At 37.7% G+C, this 25,784-nt stretch overlaps 3 protein-coding genes across 6 annotated transcripts; 2 read left to right on the forward strand and 1 right to left on the reverse strand.

The window, feature by feature from the left end:
• The first annotated feature begins 2,504 nt into the window (after positions 1 to 2,504).
• Positions 2,505 to 3,455, forward strand: LOC103997687 (uncharacterized). The gene is made up of 4 exons (XM_018825458.2): positions 2,505 to 2,668; positions 2,796 to 2,846; positions 2,978 to 3,204; positions 3,307 to 3,455. Exons 1-4 carry the CDS (start codon positions 2,524 to 2,526, stop codon positions 3,400 to 3,402), a joined length of 519 nt encoding a protein of 172 aa, XP_018681003.2. The 5' UTR covers positions 2,505 to 2,523; the 3' UTR covers positions 3,403 to 3,455.
• A 5,314-nt stretch (positions 3,456 to 8,769) lies between these two features.
• LOC135629326 (E3 ubiquitin-protein ligase MBR2-like) lies at positions 8,770 to 15,193 on the forward strand. 3 transcript variants are annotated; one of them, XM_065136531.1, is made up of 6 exons: positions 8,770 to 8,917; positions 11,218 to 12,200; positions 12,544 to 12,591; positions 12,734 to 12,832; positions 13,596 to 13,754; positions 14,645 to 15,193. In XM_065136531.1, the coding sequence occupies exons 2-6, from the start codon at positions 11,235 to 11,237 to the stop codon at positions 14,777 to 14,779; spliced, it is 1,407 nt and encodes a 468-aa protein (XP_064992603.1). In that variant the 5' UTR covers positions 8,770 to 8,917; positions 11,218 to 11,234; the 3' UTR covers positions 14,780 to 15,193. The 3 variants fall into 3 exon arrangements, with proteins under 3 accessions (XP_064992603.1, XP_064992606.1, XP_064992605.1); XM_065136533.1 differs by lacking the exon at positions 8,770 to 8,917 and adding an exon at positions 8,924 to 9,151; XM_065136534.1 differs by lacking the exon at positions 12,544 to 12,591.
• Positions 15,194 to 16,577: 1,384 nt separating this feature from the next.
• On the reverse strand, positions 16,578 to 25,743 carry LOC135629327 (putative glucose-6-phosphate 1-epimerase). Of its 2 annotated transcripts, XM_065136536.1 has the most exons (9): positions 25,565 to 25,734; positions 22,267 to 22,341; positions 21,041 to 21,097; positions 20,783 to 20,943; positions 20,486 to 20,626; positions 18,349 to 18,451; positions 18,167 to 18,266; positions 17,118 to 17,354; positions 16,578 to 16,738 (listed from the first exon to the last, which is right to left on the reverse strand). In XM_065136536.1, exons 1-8 carry the CDS (start codon positions 25,655 to 25,657, stop codon positions 17,143 to 17,145), a joined length of 942 nt encoding a protein of 313 aa, XP_064992608.1. In that variant the 5' UTR covers positions 25,658 to 25,734; the 3' UTR covers positions 16,578 to 16,738; positions 17,118 to 17,142. The 2 variants fall into 2 exon arrangements, with proteins under 2 accessions (XP_064992608.1, XP_064992607.1); XM_065136535.1 differs by having other exon boundaries at positions 20,486 to 20,943; positions 25,565 to 25,743.
• Between the last annotated feature and the right edge of the window lie 41 nt (positions 25,744 to 25,784).

A 25,784-nucleotide genomic window follows, 5' to 3' on the forward strand; every position in this document is an offset into this window, starting at 1 on the left:
TCATTCGTGCTCATGCTTTTGCTGATTCCTTCTCCAATCCAATCCAAAACCACGGCCACTTGCCATACAAAACAGCTTATGGCGGTAATGGAAGAGTGAGAGGAGATGGAAGAAGCAAACTTTCCTCTTCCAAAGAGTTGAAAGAATAGAGTCACAAAAGCCATCATCATTCCATCTCTCTCTCATGATGACGTCAACCTCGAGGAACGCATGCGACACTTGCCTTCATGACCTCACGAAGAGAAGCATCTTCCGTTTCGGTCCACGCGTTGAGGACCTGCATGCACCTTTTCCTCCTCCCGTGGTTTCACTCGAGCCATCGTCAGTGGACGCATCGACGTCAAAGGAACGGTGCTGCTCGTCGTCAAAGAGTGCCATGAGGCGCAGGAAACAGCTTTTGCGCGCACTGAACATGGACTGCCCGTTATTGCTTGGCGTGGTGGAACTCTGGGGACCATCTCATGCTTGACGCGGAAGGAATCCCATGCAGTCCAACTGACGAGGAAGAAGAAGAAGAAGAAGAAGAAGCAGAGTCTGAGTCATCCATTTGCATCAGACTGCAATGTGTTTGCTGGAACGACCGACTCTCCCTCCCCGTCTTGCAGTCCTCCTCCAGAGTAGTCACCCATTACTTCAGCTTCAATCTTTCTCATCCTGTGACGTGGGCTGCTTCAGCACCAACTCATGCATGTATACGTCCCAAATAATTCTTTTAGGTCTCTCATCTTTATCTTTATCCCAAGTATTCATGGAGTACATGTTGTGTTTGCCTGCCAAACGCAGCAGAAAGGGTCTTTGGATGCACCACTGTTCCGCACTGAGACTCCACTTTGATACCCCGATAACCGGAGCCAGACACGTCCAAAGCCACGTCAGCGACTATCAGCCATGTCATCCCTCACTATAATAATTTCCTCAATTATTCTAATCATCTAGATTTTAAAAAAATAAAATTCATGAAAACACTCGGTTATAGATATAAAGAACTTTAAAATTGAGTGATCGATTGACTTAAACATCGAACGAGTATAGTCGAATATTTTTTATATTACTTAGGTTAAAACATATAACGATGATGGTAAGATCGTAAGGTAGTTAGACTCAACTCTTTCGTCTCGAGTACGACGATGACAAAAAATTAATGATATTAACATGATTAATCGAGATAAAAGTACAGATGGAAAAAAAAGAAAAGAAAATACATCTCGAATGAGAGAGTAATAAAATAAGGATGTGTGCTATGGAATATCGACACTGTGTAGATTCTCCAACATAGTGGAATGACATGCATCATTAGTAATAAGATAACGTATCCTCTTCGAACGAAATGATCACCGCGCCAATCCATTTCTTGGTCTCAACACGTGCGTCAGGTGACTGAGATCGCACCAATGGAAGTCGTCGAATCCGACGGCTGTGCGGACACATCCGGTCGAATGTCGGTGCACGTATGTCAACGCGTGCATCGGATTACGGCGAAAAGAGCTTCGTCCCCGGCGACGACTCATTGGGTGTGCCGTCCCTCTCGGATCCTCCGGGAGGTTCTCTACGGCGATTCCTCGGCGACCGGCAAACCAACACGTATTATGGGTGACACAAAGATTACGTCAGATCGAGAGATAAACATAGCCATTAGAATATTAGATGGTAAGCTTCAACGATGAGTGATTATTATTATTATTATTATTAGTTTATCCAAATAATATATGTATATATATGTGATGAACTCAACTTTATTAATTGGGAATCTAAAATCGTATGTTTCAATCTTTAAAACTTGAACAATCTTAGTTGAAATATTTTCAGAGCTATAGTGAGGTTTTATTATACTCAATTCTCATCTTCATCTTTCTTCCCTTTTTATAAAAAAAATAAGATGTATAAATAAATAACATATATATATGTGTGTGTATGCATTAACATTTTTATTTGACTAATTTGATTTTATAGAAAGATTTAAAGAGCAAATCTTGTCTTCATTATTTGTTAAAAATATACATATACATGCATTAAGATTTTTGTTTGACATGCTTAATTAATCACAGAGGATTGTGATGAGATTTTTGGCCTGCCTGCTTTAATTAGAATGATTTCTTCGTTTAGGTATATGGTGGGATGATTCGATTAGAGTCTCATTCCAATTGGCTCCTCGGGAGCCTAATGCGTTGCCTTGCGAACCCCACTCGCCCAAAGCCCCCCCATCCGATGAATCGGCGAGGTGGCCGATGTGACCGCTTCACTCCTCAATGGTCCGCCTAAAAATGGGGTCACGTGGCGATCTCTGACGTGAGAAGGTGACGTGGGCGGAGGTGTGCCGCTTACAGCCGCGTGGCGGTTGCCGCACCCCCGCGCTCGAAGCCAAAAGCCCGGTGGGGACCGGGAAACCGGACGCCGTTTCCTCTAAGGTGCGGTCATCACCTTTTGACCAACCCGTCTCCATGAGGCGTATAATAATTATACGTACACAGGAAATACCGCCCCTTAAATGGAGAGAGAGAGAGAGAGAGAGAGAGAGAAAGCACTATGGTTTACTGTTGGGGGAAAGCAGAGGAGGAGGAGGAGGAGGAGCGGCAGAAGGTGATGATGCCGTGGTGGGACAAGAAGGTGGTGTTCCCGGTGAAGCGGGCCTGGGTCGCCATCGCCGCCCGGGTCAAAGCCTGCAAGCACGGTAAGCTCACCCTCATACGGATAGCGCTCTCTCGTTGCTTTACTGAACTGTGTATCGTATGGACTCCCCAATTCATCGTCTTCCAACCGTGGATTTGATGCTGTGTTGTTTGCTCGCTAACTTGCAGGCCGTGGTGGCATCGGAGTGTCCGCCAAGGTTCAGGCCGTGGGCAGAGCAGGTTGTGCGCCCTTGTGGGAATCTTGATTCCTGACTTTGTGATCATTACGAGATTTTGGAGACGGCAACCCATCGATCGATCGATCGATGGGTCTCAGCATAATCGTCTCTTATGTTATTTGTTGGACACAGGCGATGGGATTCTGAAGCTTCACGACGACGTTCAAACGTGCGGGTACGAAGATGTGCAGGTGATGTGGGAAATGGTGAGGAGATCAAAGACGGAGGGGTCCAACCCATCCGAGCAGCGGAAGCGACGGCTTGGAGGCCATCAGCCTGCGCCTCCCGACGAACGTCCTCCTGTGACTCGATGGAGTTGCTTCAACATCACCACCGCCAATGAAGTGGTGGAAGAGGAGGTAGGAGGATTCGAACACAGAGCTGCAGTAGCAGCTGTTCCCCCTTCATCATCTTCTTCTTCTTGTTGTGCATGACAATAACATTGTACTCCAACCTTGTAGTTTAAGTGTACATATGGGGTTTCAAGAACTTCTTCTCCGATGGAAGATGGTGGAAGAAAGTGTCGATCGAAAGGACTCCTCTGTCTATGCATGTGAAATATTAGATCATGAACTCTAATACTATTCTCACTAAAAGTAAGTGAAGTATAGATCAAAGTTGTTCATTTCTTCCATTTCCTTATAGTTAATCGGGATAAAGATCTCACTTAAAATCGAATATTGGCTCCATCGGATTCATTTCTATGTCTCTTAAAGCTTTAGATTTCATCTTCTTTTTAACATGATTTGCTATGCACATGAGGATCTCTCCTCACCAACATCTATGTTTATCTTCTTCTTCTGTTCAAGATGAAGACGGGTGGATCGTACGAAGATTGACATCTACGCGCATCTCTTTGTTATAGATTCTGTAGATCGTACAATGATTGGGTTGTGGGAAAAGCCTCATAATTTGAGGCTCCTACGCAGGAAGTCATTACATTAGAGGCAAATATTTTGTGTGACAAAAATAGTTGGTAGAGCGAGATGGTCGCAATCGAGGAAGGGCTGTATCAATGCAAACCGAGCTACAATTTCCATAATAGAAGTTGATAGAGAATAGAGATTCTAAGTTATCTCACTAGTGAGTAAAGATTTAAAGCATAAACTTTTTTTTCTCATTGTTTATGATAAGATAAACAATCATAAACTTTCTTCTTATCCATTACAACGAAGAAAACAACATAAATTTCGTTCTATCATTTAAAGTATGGACTTCTTTTGAATTACTTGAACTTATATTACTAACTTGAATATCAGGGGGATTGAGTTGAGAAACCTTTCTTGATCTCGATCTTGGTACAAATAATACATCGAGAGCTTTGCGTTTTACCTCGGATAACTCTACGTATGTGAATCCAAATCATATCGGATATCGGATTGATTAAGACGTCAACAATTTACCTGAGCATCATGCTTGATATTGTTTGGGATGCCATGCATGTCTCTAAATTTTTGAAAGTTTTTCTCATATATATATATGAAGAAGAAAATATATGTATAACTATTATATTCTTATCTCTTTCTAAACGAAGGATTTGTCTGTTTTTGAGTGTCGAAATTTTCTTTTCTTGAAAGAAATAAGGGAGATGATGGAACAAATGTCGGAGAGAACTATTTATGTGCTCGTCGAATGTTAGATCATTCTAATTTTTGCTTGCCACAATGCCCGTGGGAGTTCTCCATGGTTGGATTACTTGTGTGATTTGGTTCGACATTGGGCTTTTAATTGCTTCGGCCCATTTCCGAGTTGGGCTCAACTTGAAATATGAGATTCAAGTATGTGTCTTATTCTTCCATGAACAAATGTTAGAAGCCAAAATTGAAAGTCTACCGAAATTTACATCGATATATTAATCAGAAACATAACTATGCTAAGTGAGATAAACAATAATTCTCAATTGTACATATAAAGTATAGCGTATCTTATCAAAGGTTTGAAACCTCGACGTGATAATTTTTTCTTTGCGCAAAATAAAATTGATCGTTTTGCATTATGTTATGCGTCGATAAAATTAGCCTTTTATTCCTCCTCTAATTTTTTTCTAGTGCAATGAAATTAGTCATAATCTATAGAGAAATTGAAATTTTTTGCATTGTTTTAATGATCCTCCAATTTTCATACCACGAATTCATCTCTTAGTTAAAAAAATAGATAGTTATAAGAGCAAGAAAATACACCCATCTTAAAAAATAGATAGTAACCATGTTTTTTAGGTGCTTTTGATGGAATTTTTATGATTGCATCCCAAATTATTCCCCATTGATATGACCATGTAGTAGTTCTTATTCGAGAAGCACAAACATAAATTTAGATAGTAATAAATAAATAAATAGTTCATTATTAAATTTTTTTATCGTTATTGAAATCGATTGATGAGAAACCCTCTAGATGTAAAATAATTATTCCGACAAGTTTAAGTGCTTGAAACTTTTGATCAAATCACTTTATGCCTCTTTAGAAGATTAATAAAGGACAAAATAGAAATAAAATCACATATGGAAATACATGAGTTGTTGGTAGTCAACAACATGGATATCATTATGATGTGAGAAAAAAAGCCTCCATTATGATAAAGGATCATCTTTAAAGAAATAGATGACATGCACTTTGATTGGGGTACCGTTGTTGAGGTTGAAGAAGTCATAGCAAGTTTGGCCACGCTATTGTTTTGATGTTTGTGATATCAACTAATCATGTTGGAATCTTTTCTTAAAGCATTGAAGTTGAAGTTAAGTTGATATAGACTACCAAATAATGAGATTTCAACATCATTTAAACAATTAAATTATATGTCAAACCTAATATAGCACACTTGGACTCTATAAATTTTTAATAATATGAGACTCGTTTCAATTAACTTTTATAAGAAAAACTCGAAATTATTATTTTTTTTTGGACTTTTCTAAGTATGTCTGGTGCAAGTAGTCGTAGAGATATTGTGTCATGTCATGTCGCACGCTTGCATGTTTTTGTCGTGCACAAGGTTAAGAAACATATTTACGATGGTGTTCTTTATAATTTTTCTTAAATCCCTTATTTAAATTTATAATATTTTTAACTTTTTACGTTTTAATGGGAGATAAAGTCTTTTTTAATTAATACATTTCTAGCTCATCTCTATTTTTATTAGACATACGATCAGCATCTTCCAGTGCAGTGCATTCAAGCGATAAAATATCCTTTGGCATCACCCACTCGGCGAACGGGACACCGAAGCGATCCACATGATGATGTCGACGTACTCTTTATCATGAAGTTTTGTGGTGACCAAAGCACAACCCATACACTTCCTTGCACAGCCAGAATTGATGCTGACACACTAAATTGGCCCTCTACTCATATATATATATATATATATATATATAGAGAGAGAGAGAGAGAGAGAGAGAGAGAGAGAGAGAGAAATCCTTTGTGGCCGGCGATGATGGTGTGTGTATCCACTCATGACTTGTGTACTTCGTGGAACACAAGCATTCTATTATGGGTGGTGGTCGCCACATCTATACATATACCCTTCATTAATCTGAGAGAGAAGATATCAAAGATTTAAGAATTGCTTGACAAAAGATACGAGAAGAAAGGAAGAAAACCTTCCAACCACTGACACCCCAAAGTTTGACCACATCAATGTGTCCTGTCACTCCACAAAAGGTGGCTTTGGCTTTGGAGTACACGTCGAACGATATGAAGGAACACGAGTACTCATCAACATTCTCTTGCAGTAAACCAGCAACGGTAGTATATTGTGGGGGAGGAGGAGGAGATGGTGGGTCTGCTCCGTCTCCATCATTGTGGTTGGACCAGCCACAATAGTTAATTAAGCAAAGGGAAAGCTTTTCTAAAGCAGTACAGGTTTGGGGAGATTGATGTATATGACTTGTTGAAGTGGATTGAAGAGCTTTGCGTGCAGGGATTCCAATCCAGTAAGGTAATGCTTTCTTGAAGGCTGAAGCTTCGGAATTGCTTTAAAAGATGTGAAACTGTGTAAGATATGATCTGACTTGTCACCCCCTTACGTCAAACTTCCAGTGTTGGGTTGCTAATTATCTTTTATGAACAATAACTTTAAGTTAGTAAATGATTTATTTATTTATGAGACATGATCTTAATATATGTTGTGAATACACTCCATTTTACAGTGGATGGTAGAACATTAATAGGGGGTATGTTTTTTATTAGCATATCCTGATAAGATTTGAACTAAATATTTTTGCTATAATATCTCTTAGGATCGAATAACGAAAAACCTTATAAATTTTCATTTACTCTTTCCATTATTTTTTTATTTTTTTTCTTTAATTTTTTTAATGTGATTTTGTGTTTGACCATTTGGATTATTAAGGGAAATTGAAAATGTTTCTGTATCTCTCCTATGAAGCAAGATTTTTTTTTTTTCTCGACAAATGATATCTTTTTATAAGATATAATCTTTCATTTTTCTTCTCATTTACTATTCAATTAGTGCTTATACACTTAAGAAGGTTATATCTTAGAGTATTTTCTCTTAGTCATCCACTTTGGGGCGAGATTTGCCTTAGGTAACATCATATGTGATTACGAGTTTTATTTTCTCTATAATTTTATTTTTAATTATTTAAAATATAATTTTATTTGATTTCTTAATCAAACCCGATGTAGTTTTGGTTTATGTTCTAACAATAATACCATCTTGAATTTTTGATCAATATTATTACGTTTTAAAGTTTAAGACAATAAATTAGACATGGCTTTAAGTTATATTCTAGTAATTTTTGGGACTAGTATGCAAAAAAAATCAAATTTATGGAGACCTTTATGTGAAGAAAAAAATTTATATTTTAAGATTCAAATATTCAATAAATACTTTATGAATCTCTATTTATTAATTTAGAAAAATATATAAAAAGATATTTGAAAAGATGGGAAAAACTCTTTGAATTTTAAGCAGAAAGGTGCATAGATTAACTAAGACAATTAATAACTAAGACAATAAAGAATTCATAGGTTCGTTTGATTCTATTTCATTATTGATTTCTAAGGATTGAATTCGCAATGAACCTCCAATTATTACAAAAAGAAAAAAGAAATACAACATGAGTAGCAAACCAACTATTTTTGAGAAGATCCCCTTATTTGACTCATTTTCCTTGTACTTCGACTAATTATCTACATAATTTAAATTGAGGTTAAATTGAAAAATCAGATTTTTTTTTCATAAAATTTCTCTATTTTTAAGCAAAAAATTATGATTTAATTAAAATATTATTTTAGGTGTTCTTATTTTCTCATGTGCCTCTTAGGTACATATAAAGGGTGAGTTCGACATGTGAACGATCTAACACCATATTATAATATCTTATCGATTACCATATCAACTCGATATATCAGTGAGTATCACTTATCAACTTAATATCACCTTAGGTACCCAATTAGCTTAATATATCGATTGGACTTCTTTGTCTCTTGGCGTCTCTCGAATTGACTTCATAGATAATACTTTTGCACACAAAGATATAAATTTTATGATTAACCCTTAATTCCGTGAATTATCCGTGAATTATCGGAAACAGAAATGAATACACAAAACATCAAAAGAAAAGAGAATTTGAGTTGTGGGATGTATGGAAATGAAATAAATCCGGATGCCCACTGTCATGCTGTCTCCTGGAATGTCGTTAAATGTTCCTTTAGGAATTTAGTGGCGTAAGGGTAGGAATGGCAAGAAGAGGAGAATTCCCATCCTATCGATCGGCTTATTTCCTCTTCTATGGGCTTCATTGGTGACCGAGTCGCTGGCGGCCATCGCCAAGCGGCCCGCGGAAGCGTCACCCAACGACCGATGGGCCTCAGATCACCGTCCGATCCGACCTTGGCGCGCGATGGGTCGGATCCAACGGCTGGGATCCGGTCTCGGTGCCGATAAGGGAGGCGTTCAATACTTTTGACCACCCCCTATTCCTTTCTCGTGCCCATCCATTGCCGTCCGCCTATTGGGTATTAAAGATTCGTTCCCCGCCGTCTCTTCTCTCTCCCCGTGGAACGATTGCGTTTGGTCTCTTCCTCAGAGCGGGTTGAGTAGGCAAACCAAAGGTTTCCTTTTCCTCTCTCTCGCTCCTCTTCCTCTCCACCCCTTGTCTTTTGGTTCGATCGAGTTCTTGCTTCGAAACTTTGATCTTGTTCCCTCGTGGAAGCGAAGGCTTTGATCTTGTGCAGCATAAAGATTTGTGCTTTTTGTGGTTTTGAGCGTCTTCTCGGCCGAAAGACTCGAGCTTGTTGTCGTTGTTTTGTGTTCACACGGATTGGCGTCTGGTCCTGTAAACATTCGTCAGTTTTGATCTCATCTTATCCAGGAGTTTCTTGAAGAATCGCATGTTTATCTAATTTTGGATGAATTCATAATTCCTTGTTGGGTCTTTTTGGTGAATTTTGTGTCTTCTTCTATGCGCTTGTTGATTGTGTTGAATTTAGATTAGATAGAAGATCATTATGATGTGTTCTCCTTGTTTCCCAAAAAGCATAGAGTGGATATTTCCTTTATCCTACAAGAAAATATATTTACTATTATCTTTGGTTTCTAATTCTGTTTTTCGGTTTTCATCATTCATTTATTTACTTTTTCTGAATGTTCATAATATCTGGTTTGATGTCGAAACTGAACCCTCGGAGCTGTGCTATGCTATGTTTTTCCTGTTGTTTCGTATCTTTCATTCATCTTCTCAAATACAATATTTGTTTTGCTTATGTCCTAACATGGTTGGGCATGTTTGTATTTTTCTTTTTTCATTGGTTCATTGGTGATTTGCATCTGAATTACTAGTGTCCGTTGGCGAACATTTAGCTGCTTCTTGGTTTAGTAGCTTTGGATATTGAGAGTTATCATTGTTCCCTTTTTTTTCTTGTCTTTATGTATTGTTTAAGAATTTTTTGAGATTCTTCCTTGCTGATAGGCTTTGTAAGTTGTGAAGAAGGGCCTTAAGTTTATTTTTTGGTTTAGTAACTTTGCCATGACATCAATTATCGATGAGTTGATGATAGGCTGATAGCTGGTTTACTTGGATTCTGTTGATCCATTTTAACTTAAGAGTTGTTATATAGGCAAACTACACCTGGTAAGAAAGGCTTCACCCCTGTTGATGATACATTTCTAGGGCTTAGGTTTCTTCTCCTCATTCTGTGCCATGCTACTAATTTGTTGTATAACATAACTTTCTTAAACACTTGATATCAAATTTTGCTAAAAGGATGAAATGAATATGCGCAATCATGGACTTTTCCTCCTGTTCATAGAGAGCGTGATTGAAATGAAGGCTAATAAGATAACCTAGATCCCAACATCTGAACAATCTATTGCCTATGCAGGATGCAAATACCCTATTTCAGCTATGAGACCCTGTTTTGCCCAAATAATGAATTGACGAATCTGCAAATGCGACAAACACTAATAACTGCCTATCACTGGGTAATTGCTAGCTCAAGTAGATGTTAATTCATTAATATTTGCGATGGCCTTTCTTGAATCAGGGGATAACAGAACACAGATGTCAAATTCTTCTAGAGGATATATTGGAGTTCATACCGGTGGATGCATCCAGACATTGTATCTCACTTTATTTATATTAGTTGAATGCTGTTTGCGAACAGAATATAAGGCTTTCTTGTTGATGATGCTATAGCCAGAAAAAGAAATGGATAACAAAGTGAAACTGGCAAGTGTTTGCATAAATCAATGGTACCAAAATCTGAAAATCTTCGGCTTTTGGAGGAACCAGATGCTATAGCAATAGCAAATGCATTACTTCTCTGAGACACCCTTTAATCCAACACACTTTTTGAACTCAATATAGCTTGGGACAAGATGTTGCGGTCAGAAAAACATGCATCAATTCCCCCATAGTTTCCATTAAGGTCATATACTCCTGACTATATGAAGTTCCTATTAGAGCCATGCATTCTGAATTGCTTGATGTTGAGGTTTTTTGTATGCTAGTGATGGCTATTTAGAATTGTTCTTTTTTTTGTCTTACGGTCAGATTGTATAGTAAAAGCTTAGTCACTTGCTGATCCCGTTTTCTGTCCATATTTTTTTTTGTAATCGTTTGTAGTGGCACACAGTGTCATGGTACTTATTCTGAATAATCAACTAAAGTGGATGTTCCTATCTGAACATAGTTCATCATCCTGTTACGCTTTATTTTGCATGCTTATACTATATAAAACATTTGTGCTAGCTCATTTTATGTTACTCCTGAAACAAAGAAGTTTGGTGTTACTGAATGAATGATAATTGCAATTGTTTTTTTCTCAAATTGGTGTTTTTGCTCTATTTTTTTCTATACTCTTGACACCTGGTGTTGCTGAATGATCGAAAGCTGCTTCTTTTTTTCCAATAGGTGATCTTTGCTCTGGCATGGATTGTTCTATGGGTAGAAGGACTGCTAGTGGAATAATTTTTTCCAAAAGTGGTTGTAGTATTACCTTTAGAGAACAAAATCACCATGCTAGAAGCATCCGATCCTGTAGCCGGTTAGGATGTGGTGCTAATTTCTATTCGATGAAAGGCACCAAGGTAGGAGAACAAGACAAAGCTCCCTTTCACACAGGATCATCTAAATTATTACCTGCTAGTAGTTTTAGAAGGCCTCAACGAGGAGGAAGGACTAGAAGATCTCCTGAAGAAGCAGATGTTGCAGAGAGCAGTAATAGCCAAAGAGAGAGTGATAAAATTAAGTGCACTAGCAGATCTCTGGATATAAAAGATTCAGACTCCAGAAGAGGACTAGGGAAGAAAGAAGACTCGCACTCCACAACCGGAGAAGAGGAATCCTGCAGCAATAAATTGAGATCAAAAACATCTAAGGAAGTCACTAGACAGTCCAGATATCACTACAAAGATAATTTAAGTACATTTGCCAGCACCAGCATGGCCCATGCATATGGGTTGGAAAATCCAACACGGGCAGGCGTATCCAATGTTCGTCCATCAGGTTTTAACTCACCTAATTCTGGAAGTAGCAAAACAGCTAATAATATAAGAAAGAGATCCCTTTACAAGGCAAGTCCATCTTCCAGTGGCAAAAGCATGATCCCATCGTCAAGTGGAACAAATTCAGGCCTGGATGTACCTCGTCGAGCTCCAAGAAGGTCTAGAAACCAGTCACCAAATGGAGTAAGAGGTGTTCCTCAAAGTTCATCAAGATTGTCAACAGATTTTAATCCTCTTTGTCACAATGTACATGGACAACCTGGATCCAGCACTCGGATTGCTCCTATTGGACAAATTCATGAACCTGTAGCAAGTAGCACACATACATTTGATGCTTCTTTGGAAGATAGAGATGGCTATCCACACTTAGTCATGGAAGAAGTCGCTGAGGTACTGTCAAACTTATTGTCATAATGGCTATCTTTTGTTTACTTACCTTACATGATTTAGATAATGAAAGCTGGGTGGATATAACCAGAGAAACAGGAATTGCAATGTGATTAATAAATGAAACAAGTAAAAGAACTTTTGATTATGATGTTTCAATTCAGTTATTACTAGTTATCTCAATTATTTTAAATCACCAAATATTTTGATTGAGGATGTACCTAAATTGCTTTTATACTCTTTTGAAGTTTGTAGAAATGCCAAGTATGGGGTTACTTCTAATCACTTTTTTGCCTGAAAAACCTCTATTCTTTTGAAAGTGACTTAGACGTCTTTTGACATGCAGTTGTTATTAGCACTAGAGAGGATCGAAGATGAAGGATTAACATATGAGGTTGTCATTTGCTTCATGATTCATAGATAACTTCTTTCTAATAATAAGTGCTACTTTATAAAGTCAAAGAAGCATGAGAAATCAATTTGGATATTCTTATTCATTAAATTATGTGTTAACAATAGGAATGTTGTTCCTGCAGCAATTATCGCTTCTTGGGAATCATTTATTTTTGGACAGTCTGAGCTTCAATGACCAGTACAGAGACATGAGGATGGACATTGATAATATGTCATATGAGGTTTGTTCTATTTTTGAGTCATGTAGTGTCATGAAATTTGCTCATGGGTTGTTTTCTTGAGTTCTCTTTGATGGAAGAAGAGTCTTTTTTTTTGTTTATTTTTTCCTTTTTATTTTGCTATCTATTCTATCTATGTTGTCAAGGTTCAAACTATGGTAGTCTGGTAACTCCTGGATGATGAAGACCAGGAACTAGTTAGCAGTTCTATCGGAAATGTCATTCATATATTGTGTTGCATCTGCATCACCATACTAATTCAAATGTGTGAGTTGATCAAAGTTAAGTCTGATGTACTTGTTCGTTGTGTTACATTTATAATAATTTTTCATCTCCAACCAAGAATAAAACTATTTAATGCTCCATGCTAATTAAAATTTAGGTGTTCAAGGATGAAGCAGTGATACATACTGTCGTATGGTGCTGGTGCACTTGTCTTTTGCAATGCCTATTGATAATTTTAATAAAATAACATATCAGTGGACGAGACTCTCGTCAATGCGGGGTTTAGGGAGGGTTATTTCCGTGACTCGAACTCTAGCCTTCGGTGTAAAGGAGCAAACTTACCATTTTACTAAGGCCCATCTTTCTATTGATCACTTTTAATACTTGTCTCAAATTAACAATGGGATGGTTTATGTCCCCAGAAATCTCTCTCTTTTGCATTACTATTGCTGTTTAATTTCTAAACCAATCTGAGATAACAGAGTTTGTAGGAATTCACAAATGAGAATATCTCAGGAACCTTTTTTTTTCTCTTGAACAGGAATTGCTAGTCCTGGAAGAGAAAATTGGTACTGTGAGCACAGCCCTGACAGAGGAAGCTTTATCAAGATGCTTGAAGAGAAGCAATTACATGCCTGCCTCATTGATCTCTGGGTTCTCTGGACTCGATGAAGCTGGTGCCAAATGCAGTATATGCCAGGTACAATCCTCTTGTCCAGACTTTTCAGATACGTATCAGATATTATTTGCATCATCTAAATTTACTTGCCTCTGAATGCTTTATTTTCTTGGTAACAATCTTTTGCTTCTGATTTTTTTGTTGGTTTCATGGCATCCATTTGTTCCTTTGCAGCTTTGTTGCTTATTTCATGTTAATCACAAAGATATGACATATCTGTGCTATACATATGACAAATTATTGTTAATTTAGCTTTGACAAAGTCGACCCTCATTTTTAACAATTAAGGAAGTTTTTTTATCTATGTAAAGGAAAGATCTTTGGATTAACAAGTTAAACTTCATGAGTGCTTTAATCTCATGGTTGAATTATGGTTTCCTTCTGCATTAAAACCAAGAAAGCCTGACTAATCTAAGCAAGAAACTCAAATGATTTCTCCTTGTAATTGCTATACAATGGATACCCCTGAAATAATTATCATCCATCACAAGGACTATATGTGAGAAAATATCCATCATGAGAACAGGCTATTGTAGTGCACTGTAAAGGGAAGCGACGGCCATTACTGTCTAGATGACTACTAGAAAAGGCAGCCATTTGGGATGTTGTTATTTATTCTGGGAACCGGTGATGAAACTCTCTTATAGGCATCGTGTTCTTTAGACTACAATGAGTTTTAACAGTCATTAAATAACTATAAACTACGACATTCTAAATTTTGATTCAAGGATTTATCTGCCAGCAAAGAGGATGAAAGTGTGGTAACTAGTGAGCTTGCTTTTTTGGTGTGGGATCTACTAGGCCTCCAAAGATGTGTACTTGTTGCCCATTGCAATCATGATATGTGATCCTTTGTGTTGTGTCTTAGTAACTGACTTCTTCTAGTGTCGTTCTTTTCTTTGGTTTTCCAGGAAGAATTTGTTGTTGGAGATGAGTTGGGGGAGTTGGCATGTGAGCATGCTTACCATGTAAAATGCATCCACCAGTGGCTTGGGTTAAAGAACTGGTGTCCCATCTGCAAAGCATCTGTGTCTCCAACCTCTTGACACCCTTCCATGTAGCTAGCCCACAAGAAAGTGCATTTGAACTTTCTATCATTCATCGAAAGTTCTCATCACTTTGTAAATAACAATTATTATTATTTTTCTTTCTCTTTTTCAGCTGTGGATGGAACATGATAAAGTTTCTGGATGTATTAGGCCTTTTTCCCAAATGATTGGGAAGGACAGCCTCACTATGGTCCTATGACATTGAAGAGGCTTCTAGGTTGGGAATTTTAGTTGTCTTCTATTGTGAGCAGGTCTCTGTTGGTCGAATAGTTTGTGTTCAGTCAATGTGATGCAAATGCAGGAGATGCAGGTCTGATTTTATGTGTGAGGCCTATTTCTTCAAAGGTATTGTTCAATGGATGTAATAACAATTCTTTTACAGGTAAGAGATATAGCATTTGATTTCTGTTAGTAGAACTAATATATGTATAGAGAGAGAAGTTGATGTTGCAGTAATGCGATCAAGTGTATTTTCATTTAAACCTTTGCATCAATTTTCATGTACTTAAATTATCGATGATTTGTTTGGATGAGACAAGCACGACAAAGTTTCATGGTCACAAACACTGCGTGTCCTACGCTACCACTGGCTTACTGAACGCCGAGATGTGTGGACCTTTGGCACCGTTAATTACTCGCTCTCTACATAAATGACCTTCTTCAGGGTAAAAAGTACATGAAATTGCAAATTTTAGGAAGATTTGCAGACAGCACTTTGTTTTGAATTGTTAAAAATATTGAAATTTTTTTGGAGCAATATATGGTGGTGAATATTTGTAAGAAGATGGGAAAGATGGTAAATGCGTTATATAATCTGTAGACGTAACATGCATCTCTCTCATGCTCTAGTTTCTTATAATTTGTTATTGAATTGGTGATGCTTGCAAATAATGGGGGCATACAACTCGACAAGATTATTGTTTAACTTATCTACTCTGAGCCCCACGACAAATTCCATTCTCACAAAATCAAACATGAGATCAAACAAACTGTTACATATAAACATCATAGTAGATAGACACTTCAGGTACCAAGGCATCAACTTTCTTAGTTGGTAAAAACCTTAATAGAATTTCGTAATATCCTGAATCCTTATCTTCATCCTTCTTTGCCAAAGGCCAAAAAAAAAAAAAGAAAAAGAAATCGATTGTATCAAACTTACAATAGCAATAGAATTTGGGTAAGTATACTATTAAGATAATTTTTTCCCAAATATTAATTAGTGATCTTGGTTCAATAAGTATACTTTTAAGATCCTGTGTTATTTGATGGCTACTGCTAACTGCAATAGCACAAATAGGTAGCAGAACAGAGTGGAAACACAAAACGAGTTGAAACCATGAACAATCCCGTTCCCCACTTCTATCATCTAATGGACACCGCTTCGATAGACCATTTGATCTCTGTAGGTATCGTGTGCATCTAAGGGACTGACTTAGGCCCTCGATTGTTGATGAGTTCAAACTTTCAGACTAGCAGGAAACCATCGAACCGAAGGCTCAACAGCACCAGCTTATGGCCTTGTGACCAAGGCTTATGGCCTGATATAGAGAGTAAAATAAAAGAGGTGTTGGATAAAGAAAGATGGCCAAGCACCAGCTTGCAACGAGCATTTCAACCAGGAAGTACGAGTTCTACAGTTAGGAAGAATACTACTATCTAAGACGAGCGACAGGCATCCACATGCCTCCTCATCCACCATGAACTGCTGCTTTATGACATGGTATAAATACATAAAAGAAAAAAAAAAAAAAAAGTCAAGTATGAAGCACCAAATAGTGTAGTACCCCAATGATTCAGGTTGGAACTCCTGCTTAATAGAGGGGAGCCAAATTGATGTACAGGGCACTATTATTCCAATGAAACTTCTAGGTACACGGATCATAAAGGAAAATGGAGGAGGAGAACGTCCATCCCAAAGCCAATTTCAAGCACCCTTATGCAACAAATTAGTGCCTGCAAGAATCATTACAACATAACAAAGTCAAATACCTAGACGAACAGAACCTACTATCCTACCGACAACAAATTGATCTTATATAATAAGATCAAGTCTCTGATTTAAAATTTCAATCGAAGTCATGCAACTAACTGCAGTAGCTGTAACATCTGCCTACAGACTAAAAAAAAGTGTTAACTAGCATTTGCCTAATCAAGATTTCAAATTAGATATGATTTGGTCTTACTCGTTACCTGTATGATACCACTCAAAATGAGATGTTCCAAAATGGATTACAAGCTAAGTATTAGAAGCTAAAATGAACTGTACCGACCTACTATTATCATGGTTTAGCAAAAACTTAAGATCTAGTATATCATCACTTAAATATGGTACCTGTACAAGACACATCTGATAGACATCATCCTTGAAGAACCTTTCGAGGATCCAGTTGCCCACTGCAGTAGCTGGAGGGAACAGCAGACAGCTCTAACCTTCCTTTCCATTCTTCACCAGGTTTCAGAGTGATGGGCTTCTCGATGGCTGCAGCCTCCACGCAAAGCATATGCTTGTACTCATCGTCCCCAAAATCTGGCATTGCTTTGGCCTTCCTGTCCCAAGGATTCCATACCACTGCAATGGTTGAAGAAAGGTGAAGGAAAAGAGTCAGTGAGGACAGAATCTAAAACAGGATCTTTATATCCAAAAGACTGGCCCAAACATATGAAACATGATTGCTTAATTGACAATTTGTCAACAGATAACCATTACTTTATTCATCAAAAATGATGTATTTCTCGCTCAATGCAAGGATTTATGGTTGGATCGCTTGGAGTTCATGTTAATCTAGTAGAATAATAGTTTTTGTATTCATAATTTGAGTAGAATCAATGAATATGAGTACTACTATCATGTAGTAGTAATTGGCTGGAAACATTATTTGTGCATTAGAAGTCTAGATGCCTCTCTCAGATGGAGTAATTGGGATAACTATTTCACCACAAATCTTGTTAGTTAAGTCCAGTTTGACTAGAAGTTGGGTCAATTTAGATTCAAACTTCAAAACAAAATGATCGCCTGAATTAATGAACTAAGGCTCTTTTATGACCAACTCGGGTATACACTCTTTGTCCTAATGTTTAGTTTCTTCCATCACCCTTCAAAAATTTCCCCTTTCACTCCACATCCATTATTTAAGTTGTAATTGATAATTTTAATATTATTTTATTCCTACAGTTGACACCATGTGTTAATTAAAACCAGAATTTAAGCTGAAACAGACATCTTATCCATCTTAGGAACCCAGATTGTGTGCTTCAGCCTTCTCTTAACTGTTTTTGGAAGCTTGTTTCATTCATCTAACCAGTTGTTCCTGTCAAAATCATGAATATAAAAAGTTCACAAAAACAACAAACAGGAGAAAAAAGATTGTCACATAGACTTACCGGCATCTGGAAGTCCATCTTTGCGCAAAACAAAAGTCCTTTTCTTTTCATGATCTATAATAGCGATCTTGGTTGGTGTGCTCAAATATATTTTATCCACCTTTTTCAGTCAAAACAATTATCTAACAATTAGTGTTCAATAACAAATTACAAGGACAACAATACAATGCTCGTTTACTCACTCCTGATTCAAATGTAATTGCATCTCCTTGTTCTGTGAAACGTTCTCTTTCCTTCAAGTTGTCAAGGTAGTCCAATGTCTCCAGACCTTCTACCCGCACTTCACTGAAACATCAACTTGAAATTGAAGCCAAGGAAGTCGGTAAGGGAGAAAAATCAACTACACCACATGCTGCCAAACAAGAGAAGTATGTGCACTAAATACTCCAGAACAATTTGAACTGGCATGTGCCAACTTGAAAAACCCATTCTAAGCATGTAAACTTCTAATCAGTTCAACAAAGATTAACATATATGAGAATTTATAGGTATCAATATACTTTTGCTTGCCGTACAGCATGTCTCGCTACTGCAATGCATTAGTAATTACAGAATTGAAGTTAAATCAGTAATTACCGAAACACAATGCACCACTCCCACAAAACACTTCCATGCCTACATCAAATTGCCCTTCTGGGCTTGCTTTCTTTCAGTGCGACTTTTTAATTGCATATTCTAGGATAATTTTGATTGTAATAAGATTTAACCATATATGCAAATGTTGAATTAAGATTATCAGCCATTTAAAGGCCTTAAGGTATTGTTATCGTGATTTATAATCTCAGATAAGAAACCTTCTATAATTAACATCTAAACAAGGTTAATATGCAAAATGTCCATAACAGCAGGTACAGTCTGTGCCTTGCAAACTTTGAAGACATGCACCAGTACCTCTTTCAAATAAAGGAGATGCACTAGCATGCCAATACAGTCAAAAGGGATGAACAATGAAGTTCACAAAAAAAAAAAAGGAGTTAAGTCTTCATATGAGAGGTCTGATCCTCAGTTTAAATCTATGCAAATAAATCCAGTCAGCAGAAAATGCAGCAGCAGTTAATAGAAGAATATAGAGGTACAGCAACCTTTAAGATAACATGAAATAACAGCTGAAGCTTGCAGTCAGGAAGGGGCTGCCAAAAGAACATTAGTATGTGGACCTGTGTTTGATGCAACCCAACTGCTGGCTTGTTGGGTTGCAGCACATTGAATTATGGTTTTTTGACAAGAGGTAGTTGCATTGACATGACATAATTTGAGTTACATGATAAGCCAGTGCTGCAACTTGTATTTCCAAATATCTGATTTTAAGGTATCATCAATTAAGGTCGTTTGTTCTTGTTTTCCTTCCTTTGTGGAGAACCCATCCCCTTATCTCTAGCTCTAGTTTTCCTTTGTACAGATCCCATGCCATTTCATCCGTCATTCTCGTGATCTGGAGAGCCCGGCCCTGGATCACCAAGCAAGTCCCTAATCCTCTTTCTCCTTATCTTAGTTTTCCTTTGTACAGATCCCATGCCATTCCATCCATCATTCTCGTGATCTGGAGAGCCCAGCCCTGGATCACCAAGCAAGTCCCTCATCCTCTTTCTCCTTGTCTTCTCCTTCCTCTCTTTGTTTCTCTAACTTCTAAACCAGTCCAGCATATCACCTCCATCTCTCTCCCTCACTCCCTCATTCCCTGTTCTGGTATGCTCATAGAATATCAGCTCCTTCCATCTCACTCTAGGTGTGTACAAAACCCTGCATCTGTCACACTTATATCTCTGCATGTATTTGTACCAGAAACCAAAAAACATTATGTTTGTTGGAACAACAGATGTGGATTAGTGGCCCACCATTGCTTACAAAATCCATCCCAACTAACCTGTCACATTTTACTGCTATTTTTTCTGTCCTTTTACTACTTCTTGAAGTTTGATGCAACAAACAAGTTATATATACAGTAATAGACTATTATAGTCTTTAACAAGTAATAGACTATTATCAATTACTCAATTTGTTATATTTTTGAAATATTTTGTTGACTTTGTTGCTTATTCCTTTTTTTTTTTCTTTATGATGCTATAACTCTTGAGCCATGCATATTTGTGATGTGCTTCGTGCTATCCTTGCCACTTAATTCATATTGCTGTTTGTAGATTATTCACTTTTAAATTCAATAATTGTTCATACAAGGGAATTTGGGCATCTATATATACTCCAAAAAGAAGACAAAAGTGCATATGGGGATAGAGACTCAGAAAATATGTAGAATGAAATTGAAGATATAAAACATATTTAAAAGACACAAAAAACCTCAGTAAGAATTTTTTGACAAACCTGATATCAGAAACTGAAAAATAAGTGTGGTATGCAAATGTAAATGAAAACGGTTTTCCATCAGCATTGGTATTTCTTATGCGTGATGTCAACATGAGATCTCCTCCAAGGCCCAATGCAACTCTTAGACGGAATTCATAACTGTAATAGAAGATTAAGTATTTATTAACACAAAAGTGGATGCAACTTGCAAAAGAAAGGAGTCCAACATAATAAGAAAGCAAAAAAAAAAAAAATTGAAAGCATGAAACAAAGTGGCAAACTAATAATAAAAATTGTTGACTGAAAGACAGAAACCTGTGAGGCCATATCTTGATATCATCATCAGTTGGCTTCAGAATCAGATCAACAAAAGTCTTGCTTGAACTGTCTGATGGAAAAGGTGGTGGATCAGTGTCAATACTCCAAAACTTATTCCTGGCAAATCCGTGTTGTTCAAGATTTCCATGGCTTGAAAACTGCATTTTTAGGGTATTTTTAGGTTGTGGGGATCAAAAATTTTATGCTTAAAAAAATGCATAAATGGAAAAAAAACATAACAACAAAAGCTCTTACTTGTGGAAAACATATTGGGATGCCCCCACGTATTGCTTTTGGGGGCTTGAAAATAGCCTGCAAGAAACAATGAAGAAAAGTATGTGACCCCAGAGCAACCCATAGGTAGTTATAAAAGCAAAAGTGGTGGATAGGAAGTATGAAATAACAGCTTCCAACCATCACTATAGCTAGAAGCACTAGTTAACCTGCTCCATCATGGGGACACTATACTCTACCACCTTGATGAGATATCGATGTTACAATGTAAGTTTGATTAATATGGTTCATAAGTCATCTTGTAAATCTACAAGTAATTTGACCTTAAACCAGCAAGAAAAGATAAAACTGCAAACAATGATGTTGCAAAGCACTCATGATTCTAAAAAATGAATTTAGGTAAACTTTGCTGGCAATAAATCTTGTTTGACATGATAAATTTTGGAGAGAATAAAAGCCAGGCAGAGTGGCAAACTTCAAGCAGAAAGTCAATCTCCTTCACAAGACATGGTACTGGCAAAAAATAATTGGACCAACATATGTGATACTAAAATGTATGATGATTCGAGAATCATCAGAATACAATAAGTGCAAAAATAAAGTTTAAAGACTGAATCTCTCATGGCTGATACCTCAAAATATCATAATACAATTTCAAGAAAGAGAAGGAGAATGATACAGAGATACTAAAGAAAGATGGAAAGCAAGGTTAAAATTAAAAAAGATAATAGAGGTCATAGTAGGTCAAAAGATGATAAAAGGTCATCATAGGTTAGAAGATGATAAAGGCCATAGTGGGTCAAAAACCAAAAAACACTTGGCAGCTGTGTATGCAGCTGCAGGTGTAAGGAAGAAGATATGAAGAAAGCGAAACAGAAATTACAATAGATATATGCATTTAAATGTATAAGCATGCACTTCACACTTGGTTTGCAAATGGTCAGCCAGTGTAGATGGCTTCAGTTTAGTTAAAATCTCAGAAGAACAAAGACAGTCAAGGCATAACAATAAGCAACATGTCAGGATTAGTCAGCTAAATCCTGAAATATTCATCAAGAATTTCACTATATGGGTTTTTCAGGCACCTCAACATGCCTGTGCTCCAAATGCCAACCAGGTACCAGGTACATAGTCCTAAGACCTTTGGTTTACTACCTCAGAGACTGATACTGTGTCAACAAAGTCTTACATTAACACACTATCTTGCAAATAGTAAGGACTGAGAACTAAACATGACATGAGAGTACCTTATTGCTGACAAAAAGCAACTCCTCCCTGTGATCAGTTCTCCAGGATGTTACATGACCTCCAAACAAGTACACCTGCAAATGGACATTAGTTATAAAATGAGTTAACAATTATTATCATAAAAGAAACAACATAAAAAATATTGCAGAAATGCAGAAAACATGACAGAAACTAATTAACACAAGCATGAACACGAGTTGGGGCAGGTCCAGCACAAGTTTAAGGGAGGAGAGTAAAAGTGGGAGAATGGGGATTAAGGAAATTGAAGTGGTAAACAGATAAAGATCTTCATTTTCCAGCCAAATCAACAAACTATATCCAATAAGCATAGGCTCAGTAAAATGAATATTTCCCAATTAGATGATCAAGTAATTGTTCCAATAGACTTATGAATGACACTGCAAACGTAGAAAGCAATAATAATTGATCTCTGGCATGAGTTCATACCAGTTGTTCAGTTTTTGTTTACTTAAAGATACAACTCATAATCTAAGTCATGGTTAATTTCAGAAAATTGGATAAACATGGTTGAAAAAGAGATTAGTAGAAGAAATAAATCTAGAATTGGAAACACCAATTATAGCCACTTAAAAATACCACTACTAATAGCATATGTTAATAATTAGTCAACCATCAAACATTGTTATATTTGAAGCATCTATCAGATAGTCATAGGACCAAAATGAGTGGTAATCAGTGATTTAAAAAGGCGCTCGGGCGCTCGCCTAGGCGCTCGGGCGAGGCGAGGCAAGGCCCGAGCGCCTCACTAATCTCCCAGGCGGCGCGCTTCAAACAGGCGCCGCCTGGGCACTTCGGGCAAGCACCTGGGTTAACCAAAGCGACCGAACCAGGATTTTAGGTCTGGTTCGGTCCTAGTTCGATCTATGATGATTTGTTGGTTCAATCGAACCAACTAAAACTGATATAAGTGACAACCGAACCCTAACCCTCACTGCTGCCGATCCCGATCTCGATCACGCTGCTCGCCGCTGTCGCTGCTCGCAAACGCTGTCGCCGCTCGCTGCTGTCGTTGCTCGCAAACGCTACCGCTGTCGCTGCTCGCAAACGCTGCCGCTGTCCCCGCTCGCGCCTCCCGCTGCTCGCCGTTGTCGCTGCTCGCAAACGCTACCGCTGTCGTCGCTCGTGCCTCTCGCTGCTCGCCGCTCCCGCTGCCGCTGTCACTGCTCGCAAACGCTGCCGCTGTCGCCGCTCGCACCTCCCGTTGCCCGCCGCTCGCCGTTGTCGCCGCTGCCACTTCCTCTTTTTTCAGTCAGCAGGCTCGACACCCCTTTACACTTCCTTTTAACAGTATACGATACTGTATACTATTAATATTATTAAGTTTATTTAAAATCATTAATTTTTAATATTGTTAATAGATTAATAATTAATAACTTTCAATAATTTTAAAATTTTAAATAATTATATTTATTAATTATATTATATATTTTTATATTTTAACGCCTCGCTTTGCTCGGGCGAACGCCTAGGTGAGCGCCTAGCACCTCGGACGTTTTTGGACCTTGACGCCTTTTGGCGCCTAGCGCTTTTTAAATCACTGATGGTAATGTAAGATGACAGGGCTCAAAAAAAAAAAAAGAGGATCAGTGAGGAAGAAGATGACCAAAAAAAGGGGACTGCAATATTCTCTCCCTCCTAAAAAAGAAGAAAGAAATGAAAATTACAGTTTCCACAGTAGTTGTTTCATGAGCATAGCAAAATAATCCTTGAATTTACAATTACATGTGCTCATTTGTCATTCCACTACATGTGCTAATATTTAGAATTTTAATGCACATAAAATGACTTGGAAAAAGGAGAAAAAGGTGGCTAAATACAATCTGTCAATAAAAAAAAAAATAAATTACTCTGATAAATGCTTTTCAAAGAATTCATAAATCTCCCACTTCTATTAGTCTCAAAGAATTCAAACTACACAGCGGTAGTCGATGAGCACTTGGATTCACATCCCATGATTCAGCCATTATGACATATTACAACAATGAATCATCAGACAAAATACCAACTTAGTATATGCAACTAATGCAGATTTGCCAATATACCTTCTCATCTTATTATCATCAGGACATGTTCAATGCTTTAGAAACTAGAAGGGCAATGATAAGACAAAGGCCTTCTCATTCCATTGTTGACAACAAGAGGGATTGTCTTAACCGCAAGCCTTTTTTTACAAGTACATGGTGTAACAAACTTATAGCAGGGAACTTCATGCTAAGTGTCAGTGCCAATTTAAAAGCAATATGGAGCAAAATAACGTTAAAAATAGACTTCTCCAAAGGAAAAGCTTAAGCAAGTTCACTCTTTATCAACAAACATTTTTAAATTTAAGCTGTTACAGGTCTATGGAAGAAGCACTGCGATCAATACACCACTTTCCCAAAAGCAATAGGAACTCTCATCAACAATTATGTGACATGAACCACACTATGATTATTACGATTACCTAGGTACCATAATAACACGCTTATTGCTGCATTGATATAGGTCACTGCCCATTTCACCTAAAACGGAGCAATAATAAAGAACCACCAAGCAGCATTGTAGAAATCAAAACCAGGAGAAAACCAATCACTTCAGCTGGAAGAATTAGATAGTCAAAGAAAACAGCTCATGGCTACCCAGATAAATTATCTTGGATACTAATATCTAATGACGAGCGAATCACTTATTTCATGGTATAACAAGTTCTCTACCAGGGCAACTTGTTGAATAGATCTACATTCATCATTAAAATATGTGATTCACGAATATACCCATTGTAACATAAAAGATACTAGAAAATGTACAAAAATTTTCACCTTAAATTGCTTCTCAAAGAGATCAGATCATCTGACTGACATGCAAAGGCCAAACCCCTCGATTAATTTCCTTAGAACATGATACTTAACGAACAATTAGAGAAATTCTTGATCAGTACGAGGTTCGATTCTTTTCTGCGGAATTTAACAGATTTGATACATCTGATTGTTATCGCATGCCGTATGCTGTTCCTTAACATGATACTGGAAGCAGCCAATAAAAAGACTTCGTATATGTGAAGACTAGAGATCCCACCATTTCCGCACGGATTCGTCGTGGAATGCGCGATCAAGAGAGAACAACTCAAATCAGACGATACGATGACACGAGATCGAAAGAAATTAGAACAGATCCATCTCAACCATGAAACAACGAAAAGCAAATGACCTAAAATTCTAGATCGTTTGTTATAAAAAGGAAGAAATTTGTGGGAACCAAAAAGGCAGATTCGCAGAAGGGGGCAAAGAAAGAGGGGACCTCGGCTGAGCTGCCCAGCGCATCCCTCAGCACGACCTTGTCGAGGCCATTGACGCCCTTGCAGAGCTCCACCGATGGCTTCTCCCCCGCCATATCTCACAATCCCACCATAACCAGCAAAACCCTAACCCGCAACCCCCGCCCCCTTCTCTCTCTTTCTCTCCCACTCTCTCGCCACCGGCACAGTGAGGAACACGAGGGAGGAACCAAAAAATAAAAC

The sequence above is a fragment of the Musa acuminata genome, chromosome BXJ3-1 (genome assembly GCF_036884655.1).
Source record: "Musa acuminata AAA Group cultivar baxijiao chromosome BXJ3-1, Cavendish_Baxijiao_AAA, whole genome shotgun sequence".
Lineage (NCBI taxonomy): Eukaryota > Viridiplantae > Streptophyta > Magnoliopsida > Zingiberales > Musaceae > Musa > Musa acuminata.